Source organism: Portunus trituberculatus, chromosome 47 (assembly GCF_017591435.1).
Source record: "Portunus trituberculatus isolate SZX2019 chromosome 47, ASM1759143v1, whole genome shotgun sequence".
In the NCBI taxonomy this organism is placed as follows: domain Eukaryota; kingdom Metazoa; phylum Arthropoda; class Malacostraca; order Decapoda; family Portunidae; genus Portunus; species Portunus trituberculatus.
Genome location: NC_059301.1, coordinates 34,278,486 through 34,301,663, shown reverse-complemented (window position 1 = coordinate 34,301,663; position 23,178 = coordinate 34,278,486). Strand labels below are relative to the sequence as shown.

General features: G+C 36.9%; 2 protein-coding genes and 1 long non-coding RNA gene across 12 annotated transcripts in view; 1 reads left to right on the top strand and 2 right to left on the bottom strand.

Moving 5' to 3' along the window:
• The window catches only part of LOC123520593, a 29,149-nt gene extending 27,198 nt beyond the window's left edge, over positions 1-1,951 (bottom strand). For all 3 annotated transcript variants that reach the window (XM_045283007.1, XM_045283008.1, XM_045283009.1), the window contains exon 1: positions 1,217-1,951. In XM_045283007.1, coding sequence (XP_045138942.1) covers positions 1,217-1,941 — 725 coding nt within the window. In that variant the 5' untranslated portion in view covers positions 1,942-1,951. The remainder of the gene's footprint in view (positions 1-1,216) is intronic.
• A 1,127-nt stretch (positions 1,952-3,078) lies between these two features.
• The window catches only part of LOC123520594, a 59,377-nt gene continuing 39,277 nt past the window's right edge, over positions 3,079-23,178 (bottom strand). The window contains exons 1-3 of one of the 8 annotated variants that reach the window (XM_045283017.1): positions 16,049-16,197; positions 8,594-8,718; positions 3,079-7,566 (exon numbers count right to left, since the gene is read on the bottom strand). In XM_045283017.1, the coding sequence (XP_045138952.1) occupies positions 5,937-7,550 (1,614 nt within the window). In that variant the 5' untranslated portion in view covers positions 7,551-7,566; positions 8,594-8,718; positions 16,049-16,197 and the 3' untranslated portion in view covers positions 3,079-5,936. Of the gene's footprint in view, positions 7,567-8,579; positions 8,719-16,048; positions 16,198-23,178 lie in introns of those variants that run through there. The other 7 variants (XM_045283016.1, XM_045283012.1, XM_045283010.1 and 4 more) reach the window with 7 other exon arrangements.
• On the top strand, positions 9,779-12,790 carry LOC123520595. The gene is made up of 4 exons (XR_006679313.1): positions 9,779-10,527; positions 11,302-11,596; positions 12,142-12,198; positions 12,511-12,790. It is a non-coding gene; the product is annotated as an uncharacterized LOC123520595 (long non-coding RNA).

The window sequence follows — 23,178 nt, the reverse complement described above, 5'->3', positions numbered from 1 at the left end:
CAAGATACAGAAATGAGGTTGTGATCGGAGGAGCCCAACGAAGAAGATGGAGTAACAGCAAAAGCAGAAGGATTAAAGGTAAGAAAAAGATCAAGAATGTTGGGCGTATCTCCAGGAAATTATTAATGCAGGATGACGGTGATGATTTTTGCCGAGTCGCCCAAAATTGAGAAAAGGAAGAAGTGTTGGATACATCTATATAAAAGGAAAATTTCTCTGTTATACAGTTTCATGCAATGTACTGTTCATCTTTCGAGATGTAACCTACTGAGGTAATGTCCTACAATTAGCATTTCTTTTCAGCATCTACAAATGTTATATTATATTGTTCATTGTCTGAAAGAGGCATAACAGTGCAAAAGGCAACAACAAATTATACTATTTTTTCCTGCAATATTCTGCAAGTTCCTCTCATTCCAAGCCTCATTCACTAGGCGATTGAGGCAGTGATGCAATGAGTCTAGTTGCTGGACTCATTGCATCATTCTGCTACACTCTAGCAGAAGTCTGTCTAGACACTTGAAAACCACTCTATGAATGCCATTCATCCTAAAGTTTCCCTTCATGTATCTTTTGTTACTTGAAATGAACATTTTATATTATCTTGGATAATGGTAACTTTGGATATGAAAGCTTCATTAAAGTTTGACAACACACTCCGAGGTGGCAAGGAAAAAAATAATAAAAAATGCAAGTCTAATTAATTAATTCTGGTTGCCACGCAGGTCGCACGTGACACATGTGACGTGTCACGCCACTTACATGTAACGGTATACTTCCCGATATTTGTTTTCAAATAACGTGTCACGTGATACTACGTGGTACATGATACGTGGTGCGACATGTCGCTGTGATGTGAAAGGTACCTCAAGTAAGGGTTGAAGAGCAGCCTGAGGAACGTGAGCCGCTGCCTTACAATACAATAAGATAAGATAGAATAAATTAATACTCAATTAATAACAAACAATAATCATAACAACAATTATGTTAACAATAATAATAATAATAATAATAATAATAATAATAAAAGTATTAATAATAATAATAATAATAATAATAATAATAATAATAATAGTAAAATAAAAATATCAATAACAATAATGATAATGATAATAGTAAAAACAATAATAATAATAATAATATTAATAATAATAATAATAATAATAACGCTAATTGTCTTACAAAACTGCTCTCTCCCTCTCTCTCTTTCCCTCACCTGTAGAAAGTTTCTGGTACAGCTGAAGCCAGAAGTTCCCCCAGGAAGGTCGACCCGCTCCGCCATCTCGTTAACAGCAGGATGACACGAGGTGCGCCTTGATTTAGTTTGCTGCTCCTATTTATTTTCAAGTTACTTTCACCTCTTCCACTTGCCATGATAATTTGATTTTCTCTTCGACCTGCCTTCTTCAATCTGGTCCATTTCCCTAATAGTGGATCGCGAACTAGTATATTACCGTGTTCGTAATTACTATTTTTGTACGTTTGATGGTTTTCTGAAATACTTGCGTTTCCCACTCCTTTCCTTATAAAAACCTCATTCGCAAGGTTCCCAAAATTGATTTTCTGGGATTTAAGGCTATCATTATATCTAAGGCTACTTTGGTGAGCTTGAAGGGCACTTGTAGAATGTTCAAGGCTGTTTACATGTTTAAATCTATAACTCACGTTACTGGCTTCTTGGTTGAGGTTATATGTTTGGAATTCATCCCCAAGCTCTCTGCCATTCGTGTGTTGAGAAAAGCTCTGTATTACATTACCTTTCTGACTAACATCACTGTCATGTAACCGAGAGTCTGTGTAGCTTGAGCCTTTACTGTTGTATGAGTGATGAGGTTGGAAAATATCCCTGCCACCATGGTAGATGTCGGAGCTCAATGGAATTTGCCAGTAGGTGCACACGATCAACCCCGCACTGGCCCACACCAACGCCACCACAATCATCCGCAACCACTGCCACCTCCACCTTGCCACCTTTACCAGCATACTCGTAACCACTATGAGAGCGGAGCCTCGCGATCGACATCGATTCAGAATCCGCTAGATCATCCACGTGTTTCAGACCATGTCTACTCACTGTTTCTTCATGCAATCCCCTAATCAGTAGGTATTCACACCATTTTTGAAACCTAATGTGTTTCACACATGTAGAACTCTAGGAGGATACGAGATGATTATGAGACAAATAATTTGCTTAATAAGTTCACTTGCAAGTTTTTAGTTCATTGTAATATGTTACGTCAATTAAGTATATAAGTACATATCTCATACAGTAATCTCACACACTAATTTCCACAGCACACACAGTAATAGTGCAGGTGCACATGGCCACAGTCCCAGCTCTCCACACAACCGCACCTCACACCCTGCTGCTTCTCCGGAACAGGCCTCAAGCCTCGTGCCGGTTGGTTGGACGAGGGGTAGGGGAGGTATAGGGGTGAGGGGTGAGTGGGGGTGAGGACTGCCAGGTCAGGGTGAGAGGGAGAGGAGGGGGAAGGAGGGTAATCGCGTGAGCCAACGAACGCTGTTTTGCCGCAACCAACGTGCAGTTCTGCAGTGTCATGCACCTTGTCTCCTACTACTGGAATTATCAATATTAAGTCAATCATTGACAAGGTTGTTTTCCTTTCTTTTGTAATATCGTGTGTGTATGTGTGTGTGTGTGTGTGTGTGTGTGTGTGTGTGTGTGTGTGTGTGTGTGTGTGTGTGTGTGTGTGCTGTACATCCTTCCATACATGTGGGCGGGTGGTGTGTGCGCGCACACACACACACACACACACACACACACACACACACACACACACACACACACACACACACACACACACACACACACACACACACACACACATATATATATATATATATATATATATATATATATATATATATATATATATATATATATATATATATATATTTATTCAGCAATAATAATCGGTGGAAGTAACACCGCATCTCAGCCTCACTTCATCGCCATCACGAAGGAGATTAGAGAGAGAGAGAGAGAGAGAGAGAGAGAGAGAGAGAGAGAGAGAGAGAGAGAGAGAGAGAGAGAGAGAGAGAGAGAGAACACAAATATAGAGTATTCATTGTAATTAATGTCTTACAAAGTAATGTGAGGTACAAAATTTGTCACAACTTCCAGTATTCACAGCACGGGGTACGATGACGGGGGAACAAAGGCATACGGGCCAAGGTAAAGAGAATATTCTTTTCACCTTGATACGGGCCAATCACACTGGAGGAGTGGGACACATCCCCGGTTGCCCAATGATCTCTTCAAACCTGTTAAAATGTAAGCCTTAAAAGAAAATCAGAAACCGGTAGAAAGTTTTAGCAGACTAGTTATTGATCCAGGCACATGCGGACCTCACGGTTGTGTCATGTTTACCTGTGATTCAATAGAGGGTAGAAAATATTCTCCATGCCTTCTATATAAAATATTCAACACATAACACGCCTACCTCACGTCAATTCTTTGAATCACCAATCTAACTACAATTCTTCATTTAAAGGGATTGACAATTTACTGCCGTAATAGTTAAAAAGAAAGTTTTCGGTAACCCACATGCCTGTTGTCCAAGGCAAACGAACAATTCTTACAATTACTTTAACTATCAAGACTTAAAAATATAAAAGTATGGCACATTAACCCTGTGTGTGTGTGTGTGTGTGTGTGTGTGTGTGTGTGTGTGTGTGTGTGTGTGTGTGTGTGTGCAAATCATGTGTCCTTATTTTTTATGGCACAAAACAGGGAATTCAAAATATTTTGAATAAGCTTATTCTAATCTAATAACTATTTACTCACATTTTTTCCAATGACAGAAAGCCAAATCTGACAAAACGGCGTAACTTGCAGTCATTGCCGCTGTCTAAACCAGGGGTGGGCAAACTTTTCAGTGCTTAGGGCCACAAAAAAAAAAAAAAAAAAAAAAAAAAAAAAAAAAATCAATCTTATATGGCCGCATACTATATTAACCCAAAATCATTAATATTTGAAATACATAATTAAGGCTTCTAAAGACAAGCCATTTTCACAAGCATGTGAACACTTGCGAAAAGAAAATGAAATGCTCATAATACAATTTGGCGTTGTCTATTAACTTTCTCTTTCAAATTTACTAACATTTGTCAGGCTGCATGCGGCCCCCGGGCCGTAGTTTGCCCAAACCTGGTCTAAACCATCCCTTTACCGTCCATCACTTTTTATTTTACATTAGTAATATGTCTTCACTTAGAATAGCATTTGGCACGGTTATCACTTGTTATAATGTGTTTGGCATATATATATATATATATATATATATATATATATATATATATATATATATATATATATATATATATATATATATATAGAGAGAGAGAGAGAGAGAGAGAGAGAGAGAGAGAGAGAGAGAGAGAGAGAGAGAGAGAGAGAGAGAGATTAATAAATCAATAAAAAGTGTTGATCATCCCCCAATTATTCAATCAATGTACTGATTATATATATATATATATATATATATATATATATATATATATATATATATATATATATATATATATATATATAGAGAGAGAGAGAGAGAGAGAGAGAGAGAGAGAGAGAGAGAGAGAGAGAGAGAGAGTGTCTTAGGCCGGTAACACACGAGGGACTTTGTGACGCTCCGCCACGTCATGGCGGGAATGTAGCTCTCCATGACTTTCCATTGTTTAGACTTTCCAAGCTGTCCCACGCACACGAGCGTCAGCGGCCAGCGACTGTGGCGACCTGTCGCTCATCCCCGCCACAGCGTGGAGCAGCTGTTTCGAGGACCTGTGCACATGAGCGACTGGGGCTAAGTTACGGGTCAGTCAGTCACATACCACGATGTGCCACAATCGCTAAACGTCGTCATGACATGACGCCACGGCATGGCGCTATAAAGTCGCTCGTGTGTTCCCGGCTTTATAGTTATGAACATCGACATATGTAAATAGGCTACATTTCAAGGTACTCATTTAACAAACATTGCACATTCTCTGGAAGTCACTTTTCTACTTGAATGCTAACCCATAACTGCAAAAGAACAAACTACTTATAATTTTGTAACATAAATAAATAAACATAAAATCAGATAAAAAAAAAAAAAAAAAAAAAAAAAAAAAGCCTTAACTTGTCAATCAATATAAAATCAACATGCCTAACTTCATATTAAAAAAAAATAAATAAAATAAAGCATTATAAAAGTCAAATAGACATTAACAGTCATTTCTTACCAGTAATAAAAATATTTACACCTAAAGTGGGAATGATGAAATAAGTACAAAATCATCACAGTTGTTTAGAGTGCACTGCTACAAGTAGGCTATAGCACTCCAGCAATAAAACATGAGAGGTTGGAAGGTGAGCTAAATCTTTTACCAACAGTTTGGTTGGAATCAATATTATACTTCAAATGTGACATTGTTGTGGTATCTAAGGAGTCAGGATACCATCTTAAAAGAGTACTAATGAGATTGTTGTCAGATCACTACAGGCATTTTTTAAGAATCTACATAACAATTTATGAGTTATATTAGGTGTTTAGCAACCTTTTTTTGTGTGCCCATGATTACAAACCACTTGCAATAATAATAATAATAATAATAATAATAATAATAATAATAATAATAATATGCAAATTATCAATATAACATCTACATTGTTGATATTCAATGAAGGAACTCATTATTTAACTGACATAATGAAAGAACCGGATAAAATTTATCTTCAAATTTCAATAAAAATCAAGTAAAGGTACTAATAACAAATATTATAAATCCTATGATCAAAAACAAAATAATATACAGGTGTATCAGAGAGAGAGAGAGAAAAAGAGAGAGAGAGAGAGAGAGAGAGAGAGAGAGAGAGAGAGAGAGAGAGAGAGAGAGAGAGAGAGAGAGAGAGAGAGAGAGAGAGAGATTTATATATATTAGAAAGCAGGAAGTCCCCCTGCAGTCCTCACAGACACACTCACAACAGGCAACATCAGCAAGAGACAGGAGGCAAGGAACAGAAACAATAACAACAACAGGACTGCCATCACCATACAAAGGCAGTTATCTTGCCAATATCGCAGGTATGTTCTACGTGTTTCTTTGCCACTCAATGCTGCAGAGTTGACTGGTTCCTCATGGGGTGGATGTGAACTGATCTGGTTTTGGCATAGACAATGGTGGTGGTTTCTGAATGGAAATGTGCCCAGCAAAGACCGCTCACAGGGTATCCGGTGGAATAATGTTGCTTCACTGATGTGGTCCTCAAGAATGGAATGAACATTATCACTTTCTTCTGAGTTAATATGAGATTTATCTAATGACTCATGCCTATGAAAAATGTCAGCAGTATTCACAAGAGAAGAATGTAAGGCAAAAAAGTGTGTTCTAAGATTTTCAAGTGCTTCCCAAATAACATTGATTTTCTGAGCTACTTCTGGAACAGGATCTATATGAGCAGCCCCAATATTTTCAACACTTTGGACTTTTTCATTCTTCTCATACTGTTCTGGTGATGCATCCTCTTTCTTTGGGTTCTTATTAAGTGTTAAGTCTCCTTTACAGCAAAATTTGTTTTCTAACTCTTGATTACCATAAAAATCTTTCTGCTCTTCTTTTTTCTCCCTCTGTTTTCTAGGAAATGTCACATCTGCATTTTCAAGTTGGCCTTGCTGGTAATTAAGGTCAGTCATGGTATTTGATTGTGATGAGGTAGGATCTAGGAAGTCATATAAAGGTGGCATGGTAGAACTCAGATATTCATTAGTGTGTAGTGGTAATCTATCCTCCTCCTTCATGACTGTGTTAATGCATTCTTGTCTTGTAAAATACTTGCTGTGTATTGTTTCAGATGAATGTGTTTCACCATTCCAACATTTCTTAAAACTGTTATTGATATAAGTTTCTTTCTCGGTTTCATCATGAATGTCTTTTTCAATATCATCACACAGACTACACTCACTCAAGGCTATGCTCGAGAGATTGCTGACATTGGTGTTGGAGTCAGTATTTTTTTTGTTATCTTGAATGTTACCATCTTCAGCATGTACTGAAAGCTTTAGATCTTTTGAAGTTGTACCTATGAAGGAATCATTTTCTTCAGCTGACTTTTGGCACTTAAGATTTTCATCAATCAAATTTTCATAATCTTCATTATTTCCACTCTGGCAATTTTGGTCTTCACTTGAATGGCTTTGAAGACCATAATTCTTAAGGTCTTTCTTGCAATCAATGGTTTCTTTCTCAAAATGTTGGTCTTCTTCAGCTTTGTTCTGAGCATTGCTGTCTTTAGATTGGTTCTGAAAACTACAGTCTTTTGTTGCTTCAATTTCAAAGCTGTGGTGATATTCTGTTTGATTTTGTAGACCATAATGCCCCTTGTCACCTTGAGCACAGAGGGCATTGTCGACCACCTGCACCCTCCAACGACATTCCTGCAGGGTATGATGCAAATGGCGCAGCTGTGACAACACATCTTTGGCCTCAGTTGGTTCTGTGCTGAACTGCCCCAATGCTTCTCTTTCATTCTGCATCACTGTCATGGTCAACATCGCCTCTGCTGTTCCTCTGCAATATATTTTACAATATGCAATACACTGGCAACCTGCCTTGAAACCCAAGAAGTGTCTGTAGTCACATAACTTACATGCTATAAAAAACTTGGTCATATTCTCTCAAAGGCATCTTACTTATGTAATGTATCATGAATAATTTATCCTTTCCTCTCAAAAAGAAAATATATATATATATATATATATATATATATATATATATATATATATATATATATATATATATATATATATATATATATATATATATATATATATATATATATATATATATATATATATATATATATATATATATATATATATATATATATATATATATATATATATATATATACCTCTTTTCAAATTATTGTCCTTCAAGTGGAAGACTAACTTTTGAGAAGGGAACAGAAGAAAACCTTCTTGCTGTGCCATACAGAAGTACCTCTTATGAGTAGCAAAGGCTAAATATTAGTGAGCACCAAAACAATAACTGAGGAAAATCATACAAACTATCAATAATTAAATGCATCTAGAGGTTCAAAAACAAGATTTTCAATGTTTAACCATTGAGAAAATCCTTACTGTAAACTATTCTTCGTAAAGATGATGATTTTTTAATAGACATATCATTCGTTTCCCAAGAAGAAAGCCACACAATACAGAAGTGATAGCACTAGAAGAGCATTATCATCCTTAGCTTTTTGAATGTGACTATCACTTCTAAGAATTCACAAGACAAACAATTATGTTGCTTTTAACTTGAATAGTTTACTCCACACCATATACAACAATACAGTCAATCTTGTTTTTAATAACCAAAATGAACAAAGGAAAATTATATGTCTTACTTTATAATTTACTAGTCATTGATAGTATTTTGAAAAGTAATCACAACATGAATTACAGACTGATACCATTATGTACTGAGATAACAGAAAAAAAATCATAACTGCTATCTGTGCACATATTGATGATAATTTAGGAGCTAACTATGGATAAGCAAAAATTTGAGCTGGTACATACATGTATTGGCTTACCAATGCTATAACAAATGGTGCATTACTCTCCAACTTGGGTGGAGGCTCATCTGGGCCAACGCGAAAAAAGATTCCATGCGGCAGGATGAGACTGGGGCACGCTCCTGCTGCTGCTCACTGGCATACTGCAAAAAAAATTTAACAATCAATTGCTTTTGAATGTCACAAATATACACTTAACTCTGGAAATCCCTGGCTGCTTTTTAATTTCTTCCTTCCATACTCTTTAAAGATATTTATTTTTTTCAATCTGATATCTCTAAGAGAATGCATTTTTTCCTAATTAAACAATTATGTTGTTCTTGGCCAGTATCCCTTCAATATATATATATATATATATATATATATATATATATATATATATATATATATATATATATATATATATATATATATATATATATATATATATATATATATACACACACACACACACACACACACACACACACACACACACACACAAACAAACACACACATACAAGAGTAACAGATAAGGGACAAGGGAGAGATGGATTTGTTGACGGTGTATTCAGATATTGAAAAGCCTTTCGACAGAGTACCAAAAAGAAGACTCCTATGGAAAATAAAACACATTGAAGGAATACAGGGAAGTATCTTAAACTGGATGATGGACTACTTCAAAGAAAGGGAAATGAAGACAATGAAAAGAGACACTCCATCAAGTTGGAGAACAGTTACTAGTGGCATACCATAGTGTTCAGTGCTAGCACCAATCATGTTCCAAGTATATATTAATGATATATTAGAGGGCTTGAGTAGCTACATAAATCTATTTGCAAACAATGTGAAACTCTTCAGAGTAATAAGAAACAATGAGGACTGTATGGAATTCCAGAGATATTGACAAGATCTAGGAATGGAGTCAAAAGTGGAAATAAGAATTTAATGCCAGGAAATGCCATGTGATGAAAATGGGTTAAAGTAATAGAAGACCTACCGTACTTATAAACAAAGATTTGCTGAGACGTGGAAGTTTAAATGAAGAAGTAGTGTCCTAAGATGACGTCCTAACGGTAAGAAGTCGTCCTAAATCACAAAAATGGCGGAATTCGAGTCTTAAATCCTTAAGACGGCATCCTAAGCCCTAAAGATGCGTCTTACTGCTAAAACACCTCCCGAGGTGTTTTAGCAGTAAGACGCGCTCTAAGATTTCATCCTAAAAGTAAACATGGCCGCCCGAGAGGAACCGCACCGCCACCACCTGCGACAGAGACGGTCGTTTCGTGAGAGGAAGGACGTCCTGAATGAGCTAGATGACCGTGAGCTGGTGAAGAGGTATTGGCAGGATCCTGCTGGTATCATTTTCGTGACAAATTTGGTGCGGGAAAGGCTGAAGAGACCAACTGCAAGGAACAAGGCCTCTCTCCCCGAGATGCAAGTTATCTTCACTGCGGTACCTCGCTATAGGAAAGATGCAGCAGTGCAGCACTGATGACTTGGGGCCCTCACAACAGACCATCAGCAGGATCATCAGTGATACAGTGATACAATGCCATCCTCTCTTAATTCATAAGATTTTTAGTCACCCAACTGGAAACTCAGTGGAGGAAGGAGGAGTTTCTGCAGATTGCTGGCTTCCCTGAAGTGATCGGTGGCATTGATGGAACGCACGTAATGATTGTGGCTCCTAGAGAGTATAAGGTAGAGTTTGTCAACAGGAAGAGATACTACAGCATCAACGTGCAGTTTGTGTTTGATGCTTGATACCACATTATTGATGTGGTTGCAAAGTGGCCGGGATCGGTTCACGATGCAAGAATACTTGTTCAAAGTGGACTCTGCACGATATTTGACAACGGCATCGTCCCAGCTGGGTGTCACTTACAGGGAGATAGTGACTATCCCAGCAAGAAGTGGCTACTGACTCCATACCTCAGACCACAGCCTGGAGCACAGTCTTCTTATAACAGGTAAGCTACTGAGTAGTAAAATTTAGATAAAAAGTTATCTAATTAATTATCCCACATCACACAAAACTAATTATTTACCTCCCATAGTTACACTTTTCATATAAACTAATATAAAGTGCTAAATTAATGAATTAGGTATTTTTGAAATATTATTGCAGTTTCACACAATCTTGACCCTCCCCCCAACCTTACTGGATTTCTCCATAAGATGAAGTAACCTAACCTAACATTTTGTAACCTCCTCATTGGGTTGACATCATCCCCCATTAAGGAGTAACTTAACATTTTGAAACTTGACCAGAACAACTGATAAGGTAAAGTAATTTAACATTGTGTAACCTCCTACCTGGGGAGCTTTGCCCCCTCTGGATCCCCCAAAAAGTATACGTATCATTAATATCTGATAAGGTAAAATGGGGCTAGAAATGCTCCATAAAGTAAAATGTAGACCCTGCAGAGGGCTATAATTATGTAAAGTGTGTTGGTTGAATCACCAATACAACAAGTAAATTTCATGAAAATTTCCAAATATTTAAGAGTTTCTTCTTTTTTATTCTAAGTTTTCATGTGAATATATTAACCTAACCAATGTTATACTAGAGATTTTTTTTTGTTTCATAATGTTTAAGCTATCATGTCACAAATCATTATCATACAATGAATCTTAACTTAACCTTATACATGACATAACCTAAATGTTTGCAGAAATTAAATTAATGCATCATACCAATTTCAAGTACTGCATTGTAAGATTGAAATCTATATTAATTTCAGGGCCCACAAGAAAACCCGCAGCGTTGTTGAGAGGCATCGGGCAGCTGAAGCGACATTTTCACATGCTACACAGTGAGATCCGAGTTGGTCCTCCATCCAAGGTCTGCCAAATTGTAGAGGTTTGTGCATTGCTGCACAACATCTGCAAAGCAAGAAACATCATTCTTCCTGAGGAAGAAGAACATCTTGCTGCAGCCGAGGATGGAGGCAACGAGGAGCGACTCCTAGCACAGAAAGTTCAAAGTCGCCATGAAGTAATCCTTTACAGGGATGAATTTGTTGTGCTTCACTTCAAGTAAGTAACACAACCCATAATGCTGATTATAGTAGCATTCTTCAGTTTTTCCTCTGTCACTTTGTTATTTATATTTATATGTCTTGTTTTGTTGTGTGTGCACTGTTATGTTGGTGATTTCATCTTCCTTGCCTCACTCTCTGCCAGTCACCCACTATTGAAAAGATAGAGTTCTTCACAGATACCACAGTATCACTGTTCAGCCTTACAATATTTAAATGGGTTATGATGAATGTGTATCTCAGCAACATCTAAAAAAATAATTAACACACTTTCACAACTAACTTAAATGATTCTTTCTTAATTATTTTTCACTGATTTTTATGAGTGTGGCATTGACTACATTATCAATTGTTCTGTAGTTTTATATATATATATATATATATATATATATATATATATATATATATATATATATATATATATATATATATATATATATATATATATATATATATATATATATATATATATATATATATATATATATATATATATATGTGTGATACAACATCAAGCAGTAAATCAATGTCTTTCTTTTACAGCATTGATGAGTGATGAGACACCAGTGTCATGACTGCTGAGATTGGTGTTATTCTCATGTAAGTAGTTTTTTTTTTTTCTCTCTCTCTCCTCTCTCTCTCTCTCCCATACCTGAAGTAAGTAGATTGTAGGTTGAGCATATAGAAACTGCAGTTAATTTTGTGTTAACACTAATATTTGGTTGAGTGGTTACAAACAAAACAAATAGTACATTATTTATATCTTTATTACTATTTTTTATTTGTTTGTTTCTGGTACTCTAGTTTTTGTGTGTAGTACATGTACTTAGCCTGTTCTGCTTCTTGCTTCCTTTCCTGAGCCATTATAGATTCTTCAAGGAGTGCAAGCTCAAGCTTCCTTTTCTTCTGCAGGTGGATGATCTCCTCCTCATCCACAAACACCAGTGATGTACCAGGCAAGTCTGGCCCCTGTTGGTGCTGCAAGTGGTGTGGCAGGTGCCTCCTCCTCAACACCCACTGCCTCGGTCACCACTTCTCTCTGTTGGGCTGCCTCTGCCACTTCCCCAGCATCATCTGCTGCCTGCACACTGCTGGCATCATTAGTTCTAACTTCAGAAACTAAGCTGATAATGTTTTTGGTTTTATTGCTAAGGACAAAAGTAACAGAAACCAGTAAATCTAGCTAAGGGTACAATGTGTTTGACTTAAATCCTATTCTGTTTGAAGGAAGCCCATGTCTAAGAAACTGTAAATCCCTAAGACTCGTTATCATTAACACATTCACCCACTACAACACCATATTTATGAGGGGAGAAGGGATAGGAATTAAGTTAACTTTATTAGTTTTTTTCTTTTCTTATTACTGTTTTAGCTGTTTGGTTAAAGAATAAAAAAAAAAAAAAAATTTTCTCAACACTAGATAACAAATTTACCATTGTGTTTAACTCTAAGTTGTAAACTAAATGGGAACGAGTATTTTGGATTGCAGACATTTGAGACAACATTATGGCCTAATATTGCTATATCTACAAGTGGCTTATCCTTTGTTAAGGAAGGTGCATTCAATGATGCTTGCCTTATTGGTACACCCATGAATAGAGACATTCTTAGGGTCCAAAATCTCAAAGATTAACTCATTGTGCTGGGAGAGAGGAGGGTTGGCAGGAGGTCCACCATCTGGAAAGAATAATATAATCTTATTGCTAATGAATTGCAAATACAAATAAATAATTTATAAAGAACGTGTTTTCACATAACATACGTAACTCAGATGTGTGGTTGGAGTAATATTATTTGTCAGAGGTAGACACTGCATCATAATTAGTGTGTGCAATAAATGCATCCACTTCACAAAAAAAAAAAAAAAAAAAATGCAGGAAATGGCTGGCACTTTAATATATTAATCACTAGTACAAAACTTTCAATGTTGTTGCTTCCAAACTTAAAACAGGAACAGTTTACTGAAATTTATTCCTTAAAGTGGTTAGGTTCCATGATCTAAATCTCAAGTGACCTTAACAGTAGACCTGCTGAAACTTAGTATTTACTCAAATTACTAGTAAGCTTCCTTGCAAAAAATAAATAACCATAAATAAATACTTTTCTTTAAGTGAAATTGCCTTACCTATTCAGTGCTTAAAAGGAATAATAAGATAAATCATATCTTTTGTTAGGGTAAAACTGAAATTTCTATCAAGCTCAAAAATATTAAAATCTTGCTGCAACTCACACACAAATATAACAAAAATTAGCTCCCAAATTAATAACTCTTACCTGTGGCAGTCATGGCTTCTCTCTGCTTGCGGGTGTTCCGTCTTGCCTCAGATTTTATAATATGCCAATGTTTCTGGCACTCCTCAGTGCGGAGAATGTCTGACACGGCAGACACCTCCGCACTATTGCTCCTCAAGCAGCATTTCTGGCTTCCTTAGAGCAGCCAGCTGTGGAGAAGTCGCTCCGGAGTATTTTTGCGAGAATTTTGTATAGGTGGGCCAGATGAAGGCGTCCAGTTCGTCTTCCTGTTCCTCTTCTTGTCTTGAGTCTCTTGAGTAGCCATGGTGTGCAGTCGAAGTTGGCGCCAAATGATTGTTGTTTTGACAAGATGACAACAGTGGTGGTAAATTTATACCTTCAATTATCAAGGTTAAAATGAAGAGGTGATTGTTGAAAACTAACTAGATAAATATTTTTTTATTTAGAATATAATTTTTACGTATTTTCACCCGTTTCTTGCGAAATTCCTCAAAAAACATTACATAACGTCTGCTCATGTTAGCGGTTAGCGATGTAAGCGCCTAAAGACGGTTACTTAACAAAGCATCCTGCTAGGAAAGATTCTTAGCGCTTAAGTCTCGTAGGTTAAGTACTTTTCCTAACTAAGACGGCATCTTTGTGGAGTTTTATAATTACGGCCCCTTAAAGAAAGCTTTTGACAAGGTACCTCACGAGAGACTGTTATGGAAAGTAGAGATTTATGGAGGACTGAAAGGAAAAGTGTTAAAGTGGATGGAAAACTACTTGAGATGGAGGGAGATGAGAACGGTAATAAGGGATGCAAGGTCGGACTGGTTGGTGGTGGAGAGTGGAGTCCCACAAGGCTCAGTGCTGGCACCAATACTTTTCCTGGTATATATAAATGACATGCCAGAGGGAGTAAACAGTTATATTAATTTGTTTGCGGATGATGCGAAGTTGTGTAGGTGTGTGAAGAGTGAAGAAGATTGTGAAATTTTACAGGCAGACCTGGATAAGATTTGGGAGTGGAGCAAGAGGTGGCAAATGGAATTTAATCTGAGCAAAAGTCATGTGATGGAGATGGGAAAGAGTGGAAGACGGCCAAGAGGGTCATATAAGATGGGTGAAGAAGTAGTGTTGAAAAAGGTGGAAAAGGAAAAGGATTTGGGAGTGATAATACAAGACCATGGGCAGTTTGAGGCTCATATTGATAAGATGTTTGGAGAAACGTATAATTTGATAAAAAATATTGGATTAGCCTTCCATTATGGATAAAGATATGATGAAGAAATTAATTAGTATGGTAATTAGACCAAGATTGGAATATGCTGGAGTGGTCTGGTCCCCTTATAAAAAGAAGCATATAAGGAAGTTGGAGAGATTGCAGAGAATGGCAACAAAAATGGTTCCGGAATTGGCAGAAATGACCTATGAGGAGAGATTAAAAGAAATGAATTTGCCTACCTTGGAACAAAGAAGAGAAAGAGGAGATTTAATACAGGTTTATAAACTGTTGAATGGACTGGATGAAGTGGATAATGAGCAAATGATGTTGAGAGAGGAAAACTTAAGTAGAACTACAAGATCGCATAGTAAAAAGATAGCCAAGGGAATATGCTTGAAGGATGTGAAAAATATAGTTTCCCACAAAGATGTGTGGAGGTGTGGAATGGGTTGAGTGAGGAGGTGGTGTCAGCAAGGAGTGTGCATAGTTTTAAAGGAAAGTTGGATGTGTGTAGATATGGAGACGGGCCACACGAGTATGATACCCAGGCCCTGTAAAATTACAACTAGGTGAATACAACTAGGTGAATACACACACACACACACACACACACACACACACACACACACACACACACACACACATATATATATATATATATATATATATATATATATATATATATATATATATATATATATATATATATATATATATATATATATATATATATATATATATATATATATATATATATATATATATATATATATATATATATATATATATATATATATATATATATATATATATATATATATATATATATATATATATATATATATATATATATATATATATATATATATATATATATATATATATATATATATATATATATATATATATATATATATATATATATATATATATATATATATATATATATATATATATATATATATATATATATATATATCATATACGTACCCACAGTTAAGGCTTGAATAGTTGAAATACGTAGTATACACAGCAATGTAACACACGAGAAAAGTCCCCTGTGACTGGTACTAATGCGTCGCTAGTGGTGCTGCCAGTGTCAGGATCCCCGCTTCCGGTAATGATAAAAGTGAACACACCAATGGCTGCCATCACTTGCCCTCCTTCTCGAATAAAGTTTAACCACCCATCCATCCATCACCAGAAGTAATCATATTTCAATCAGTTAATGAATTAGGTTCCGAAATGTAGCTATATCAATTGATAAATTATAAAAAGCCATCTTACATCACGAAAGCATATACATCACAACATTATTCCTGTAATGAAACTCCAACTGTAATATTCACACATTTTAAGGCGCGTTTACAAGTGTCAATTTGCGACTGAAATTTTACGTCGGTAGAGTTTCCGAATCATCGTTTCTAGTCGGAAAGTGTCACACGTAGCGACTGAAAAGTATCGACTAGTTGGCGCCTTGGCGGGAAGTGAATGTAAACAAACAGCTACCCTTCAAGATGATTGATTGATACATTTATTGACGATGCTGAAGCGGTGGTTGCTCTTCTTTTGGCGTACCGGAAGAGTCAACAGAAAAGAAAATGCCTGTGGATACGTCCCTGGCCAAGTAAAAGGAAAGAAAGGAGTGTCTACCACACTCTAAATTAGCCTACATTTCTCATGAGAAAATTGTTGATCTTAATTATGGAGACTGCACAATTGCAATCAGATTAAATCTTGACAAGTCTTCAATCCTCATCTCCAACAACACCCTGCATTAAGGGGAAGTTTTTGGAGAGTGGCAGTTATTTCGTCGAACGTCAATTTGCGCAAGCAAGCTTTTTTACTGTATAATTCATTTCTGGGGTCCCAGATGTGTTCTTTTTCCCTCACCAATTCTAATAACACCTCTAGAGTACTGGAGGGTCTGTGCTCAAGGCGGGTCTGAGCGTTATGTCCCGTGTTAGGTCCCATAATACATTTTTTAGAATTTTTTTTTTTTCTATTGTCTTATTCCATTGTTAACAATGGTTATTGTTACAGGTGTACATTGTGACATTCTCCTAGCAGGATACAGATATAGCTAAAATTAAGAATAATGATGAAGTGTCATAATTATAAAAGATTACTAAGACAGTAAAATTCATGTAATAACACTAAAATACGATAAAAGAAGAACATCATGCTAATAAACTATCGTGTAAAAAGACAACATTAGCGGTAAAACTAGCAGTAAAACTATTACTAAAACATCATAAAATTCAAAATATGAGACTAAAATACAGTAAAACATAAGAACACTAATCATAAAATTGCCACATAGAAAGAGAAGTACTAGTGGTGTCACAATTAAAGCTGAAGGTCGTTACTCAGAAGGAAGTTTATAAGTCTTCTTTTGAACGTGAACACATTTCCTATATCTTTTATACACGAGGGCAAGGCGTTCCATAATCGCGGACCTTTTACAGAAATTGATCTCTGGCCGTTGTCAGTGCTAGTTCTGGGTATATACAGTAGATTGTGTTGCCTCGTGTTTGTCTGGTTTACATCATTCACACTTGGAAAGGTGACAAGCCAACTAGGATATTTCTTTTTTAGAATATTGAACATAAAAACACATTGCTCGTAATCACATTTTTTGCTAATTTGTAGCCATCTTAATTAATTTAAAATAGGAGAAGCATGGTCATACTTAGATCTATTACCCACAGCCACTTTGGCAGAAAAATTTTGTATTTTTTGTACTCTTTTTAGCTGAGTTTTATTGGTGGTGCCCCACACCGTCATGCCGTAGTTAATCAAGCTAAGGACGAGTGTCTGTATCACAGTTGTTCTGGCCTTAGTACTAAACAAGTTTTTTATGCGATTAATATACATAAGTATCACAAAAGTTTTCTTGGCTAACTCAGTAATGTGGTTGTCAAAAAGCATGTACTTGTCGAAATAAACTCCCAAGTTCTTAACAGAATCACTTGGCTTAATCTGTGCATCATTAACATGCATTATGGTGTTATTTGGTATTCTAGATAATAGAGCTCTTGATCCAATGAACATACACTGTGTCTTCTTGGCATTTAGTAGGAGACCATTATTATTAAAATAGCTTATTATTTTATTCAGAGTTTCTTCTGTTCGTCTGATTAGTTCATTTAAATTATCGATCGAATCTGAATGAATGAACTGAGTGTCATCAGCGTATTGTACTAGCTGGCAGTCATTGATATGAGTAGCAAGGTCATTAACATAGATCGTAAATAAGATAGGCCCAAGTATTGACCCCTGAGGGACTCCAAAAGACACTTCTAATTTTGAGGAAATGTTTTCTCCAACACGAACACACTGAGTTCTGTGTGCTAAATAGTCTTTAAACCAAAAGGAATCAATGCCAATATCATATAGCTTTTTCAACAAAATGCTGTGGCTTACGCTGTCAAAAGCTTTCGACAAGTCACATAGGGTTAGTAGAGAAATCTTCTTGTTATCCATGCTTTCATAAATATCCATTACGACTTTGGTTAGTGCTGTTACTGTTGACAGTCCTGGTCTAAAACCATGTTGTGTATTACTGAGTAGTTTTCGAGATTCAAGAAAGTTAACTAATTGCTCAGCTTTAATTTTCTCAAGAACTTTAGATAAAATTGACAATAAAGAGATAGGCCTGTAATTGCTAGGGTCATCCGATGCTCCACTTTTATAAATGGGAGTTACAAAGGCGTGCTTCCATGTTGTTGGGAAAATGCCTGTAACAATTGAGGTGTTTATAATACAAGTGAGATATGGAGTTATAACAGGTAAAGCATCTTTTAAAAATCGAAGTGGTATACCATCAGCCCCATAAGAATTTGTGTCTTTTAGGTGTTTAATAGTGAGAATTACAGTGCTAGCGTCTATAGGCTGTGGTCTAAAGTGATGTAAATTATAAGTAGCAATGGCATTATGGAGAGTTACATTATCTTCAGTCAAACTCTTTTGTGTCTTTATAAAAGTTTTGTTGCCTACATTAGCAAAATAGGTGTTTAACTCGTCCACTCTACTCCCAGAAGGGACACAATTATTGTCCTTTGACTTGCCAGGGAAAATTTGATGAACCACTTGCCACGTGGCTGCTATATCTCCTCGCTTGTCATTGAATTCTTTGTTATAATACTCCCCTCCTTGCTGTACTGATCATTCCTTTAACTTGCACTTTAAGATTCTTATATTCGATTTGTAGTGTATTGTTGAGCCGATCACGTTTTAACTCCTTTTGTTTACTGTTCCGTTCATTCATCACTGATTTTAAATCATCGCTAATCTAAGGAGCATAAGGTCTTCTGATGGTTTTAGTGACAAATGGAGCACATGCATTTAAACATTGCTGAAAGGTGTCAGGGAATGTTTATTTACATTGTCTGTTTGAAATATTTGTTGCAATGTATGACTTTCATTATTTAACAAACTAAGAAAAGAGGCTGAGGAGTAGCTAGCCAAGTGACGAATGGTCTTGGTTGCTGCGGGTTGACGTTTGGGCTTGCGTAAGTTTATCATAGCTGTTACCAAATCGTGATCAGCAATAGGACATGGAACAACTTCTGAACTAAGTATAGATTCAGAATTGTTGGTGATTATGACATCCAGTAAGGTGGCACTATGAGAAGTTATTCTAGTTGGCTTTTCAATTACCTGAGACAATCTAGTACTAGCTAAGATATTCTTAAGATTACTGCTAACAGATAAAAAATCATCATTAAAATCCCCTAACACATAAAAATTCTTATTAGTTAACCACATCGATCTAAAAATGTCATGGATGTACTCAAATGTTTCAATGGTTGCCTTTGGGTGGCGGTTCAGACAGCCGACAATGATAGATGGCAACTTTCGGCACTGCACTGTCACCCATACATCCTCTACACCGGCAGGTTTACAAATGTTCCTATGAATAGAAGTGACATTAAAAACATTCTTCACATATAAGCAGACTCCCCCACCACGTCCTTTATCACATCTGTAAATATTATAGCCCTTAAGATTAACAAATTCATCAGGTGTTTCAGGAAGGAGCCACGTCTCGCAGACACACAGTACATCGGGATCTCTTTCCTCTATCAACAACTCTAGTTCTGGCATATTTCCTAGTATATTTTGTGCACTTTCCACTGTTCTGTGCACTCCAGAAAGAACTAGGCAGTGTGTTTTCCACTATAAGTGAGGTATGTTGTGGTCCACTAACGGTTTCGATAGTACACATGAATGTCAGCGATAGTCACTGCGCCAACTATTTTCATACAAAACTAACATAACTTGTCAATGAATTCATCGTTATTATGCCTTGCTGTCAATTGGTTGAGGATAAACATGTCTAGTCTCAACAAATAAGGAATTGAGTAGGTAACGCATGATTTTGCTTAAAAAAGAAAAAAAAGTGTTGGGGGAAACAAGAGACATGATGATCTCTGCAGATGATTATGTAGTAAGTAAATTAAATACAGTAAAGGTGCTGGTTATGTCCTCTCGAGATACCCAGTCTAACATAGTGAGTGGTGAGAAAAAACACAAGATGAGACAGCATTTTATTTCAGTTATTGCCCCAAGCTCCACTTATTTATTGAACATCATTGGATGCAGAGACTTTTTTTTTAGCTGTACAACACACAGTACGGGGGAACGGCAATGTGTACTTTCATTGTGGCGACCAGGAAGTGAGTCGATTTGCACGTGTGTGCTTGCCTGGTGACCTGACCCCCTTCCTCAGGGGGAAAAAATATAAAGCTAGTTTGCAATTTTTTTTACTTGTTTTTCTTTTACTTTTACTGCTTGACAGGCAAGAAGAATTACTAACTACTTCATGAGAACGATTATGATAGCTTGTAGATAAAAATAAAGAACTTAAGACACCTAGAGCGGTAACCCGACATAACCTATCGCGTAAACCCACCAGTAGGCGGAATGAGATGTCCTAACCTTTCTTCATTTATGGTACTCCATGCTGAGAGACCGCAGCGATAGAGGGCAGCGCGATATCCGCCATCATAGCAGATACAATTTTACACTACTGGTAAAACTTTCGTGGTCGTATTCCAGTCTGGAGGTTTCGTAGCTGATATTGTCTGCTTAAGGTATCGCAAACTGCTGCCTCTATAACTGGAGACCACATTTTCTAAAATTACTCCAAACGTCACGATGTAAATAAAGTCGCAAATTGACTAACAAGACCAACATGTTGCTCTTGTTTTGCTACTGGTTTCTCCAGTCGCTAAACACCGATTTTGAGTCGAAAACTCTACCGACGTAAAATTTCAGTTGCAAATTGGCACGTGTGAACTCGCCTTTACAAGAAGATACCTCAACCTTTAAAAAATATCTCTTGACGATGATGGCGACGACGACAAACTACTCATATATCTAAATTTTTAACTTCAACAATTGAAATGTTACTAAATAAATAATTATACTGTAGAATGAAATAACACCAACCACTCATCCTCATATGAACCTTATAATGCTTGTGAGACATTTATAATATCAGATAATATCAGATAATGCCAGTAGGTCTTTAATCAATGCAGTACCTAAGGGTCACTTCATAGCATAACAAATTAACCATTCAATTCATATAAAACATTTCTGAATGTAACACGACACAAACAATATATAACATTTTAAGGTTAGGTTAGGTTAGGTTAGAGCACTTATGAGGAACTGAACTTCAGGAAAAAAAATCATATATATATATATATATATATATATATATATATATATATATATATATATATATATATATATCATGGGGGCCATACACTGGGGAGCACGTCGCCTTGCCTACCCTATGGCACCAATCCAGGCGGTCACACCTCGCAAATCTCCATGCAGGCTCCCTTTCCATGCCAAGCAATTCCCAGCAGGAGGCATTGACTTGCCGCAGCCATGAGTTCTGTGGATGTCCCCTTGGCCTCCTCCAAGCTGGGTTACCCTTTTCGGAGACAGTCCGATATGCAGAATTGGCTTCTGGGTAGCCTGCCACGTGCCCATATAGTTGCAGTTGGCGTTGATGGACTATGCTGGTAATTGGCATCGATTTAGTCTAATGGAGCAATCGCTGATTTGACACAAAGTCATACCAGCGGTACTCAATGATCCTGTGAAGGCATCTAGTACTAAAGACATCAATTCACCTCTTTAGATCGGTGTTCAGTGTTCATGTCTCACAACCGTAGAGTAAGGCAGGGATTACCAGCGACTTGAAGATCCGAATCTTTGTCCATCTGCACAGGTACTGACAATGCCAAATACTTGTGTTGAGCGAGTCCATAACGCCGTAAGCCAGGCCAATCCGCTGTACAACTTCTTGGCTCGACCCACCGTCGTTATGCACTACACTACCAAGGTATGTGAAACTTTCAGAGATCTCAACATCCTCACCATACATACATACATACATACATACATATATATATATATATATATATATATATATATATATATATATATATATATATATATACATACATACAGTGGAGGAAAAAAAGGCTGGCCGGGTTGCCGATCCCTACCTTCAAAATATCCGCGCTAACTTTTGCTGCCTCCCCAACCCCCCAGATGGTTTGCAAAGTTAAGAACAACATAAGAGTAAATTCGTGTAATACTTACAAACATATGGCTACTTATTTGATGAAAGACCAGTCTTCCTGATCTTGCTAAGGTGTGTTGGAACTGAGTCGGCCAGATGTTGGAGTGTAGAGGCGGGAATCCTTTCCCAGGCGGCACGCAACTCACCCTCTAATTTTTCCACTGTAGAGGTGTCTCTTTCCCTCAGTTCCCTTTTTAAAATGCCCCACAAGTTCTCTATAGGGTTGAGGTCAGGGCTGTTGCTTGGCCAGTTGGGAATAAACTCAACCTCACTATCCTGAAGCCAGGTTTTGATGGAGTGTGCCCTGTGTGCTGGGGCCCTGTTGTGCTCGAGAATCTCGGCACCACTGATGGCAAAGCACTCCCCCAGATTTTCTTTCAGAATGTTCAGGTAAACTTGTTGGTTTACCATGACATTTTTCTGAAGCACCACTAATGGCCCCTTACCACCATACCCGAGAGCACCCCATACCATAAGGGATGGAGGGTGTTTTACTGTAAGGGCACAATAC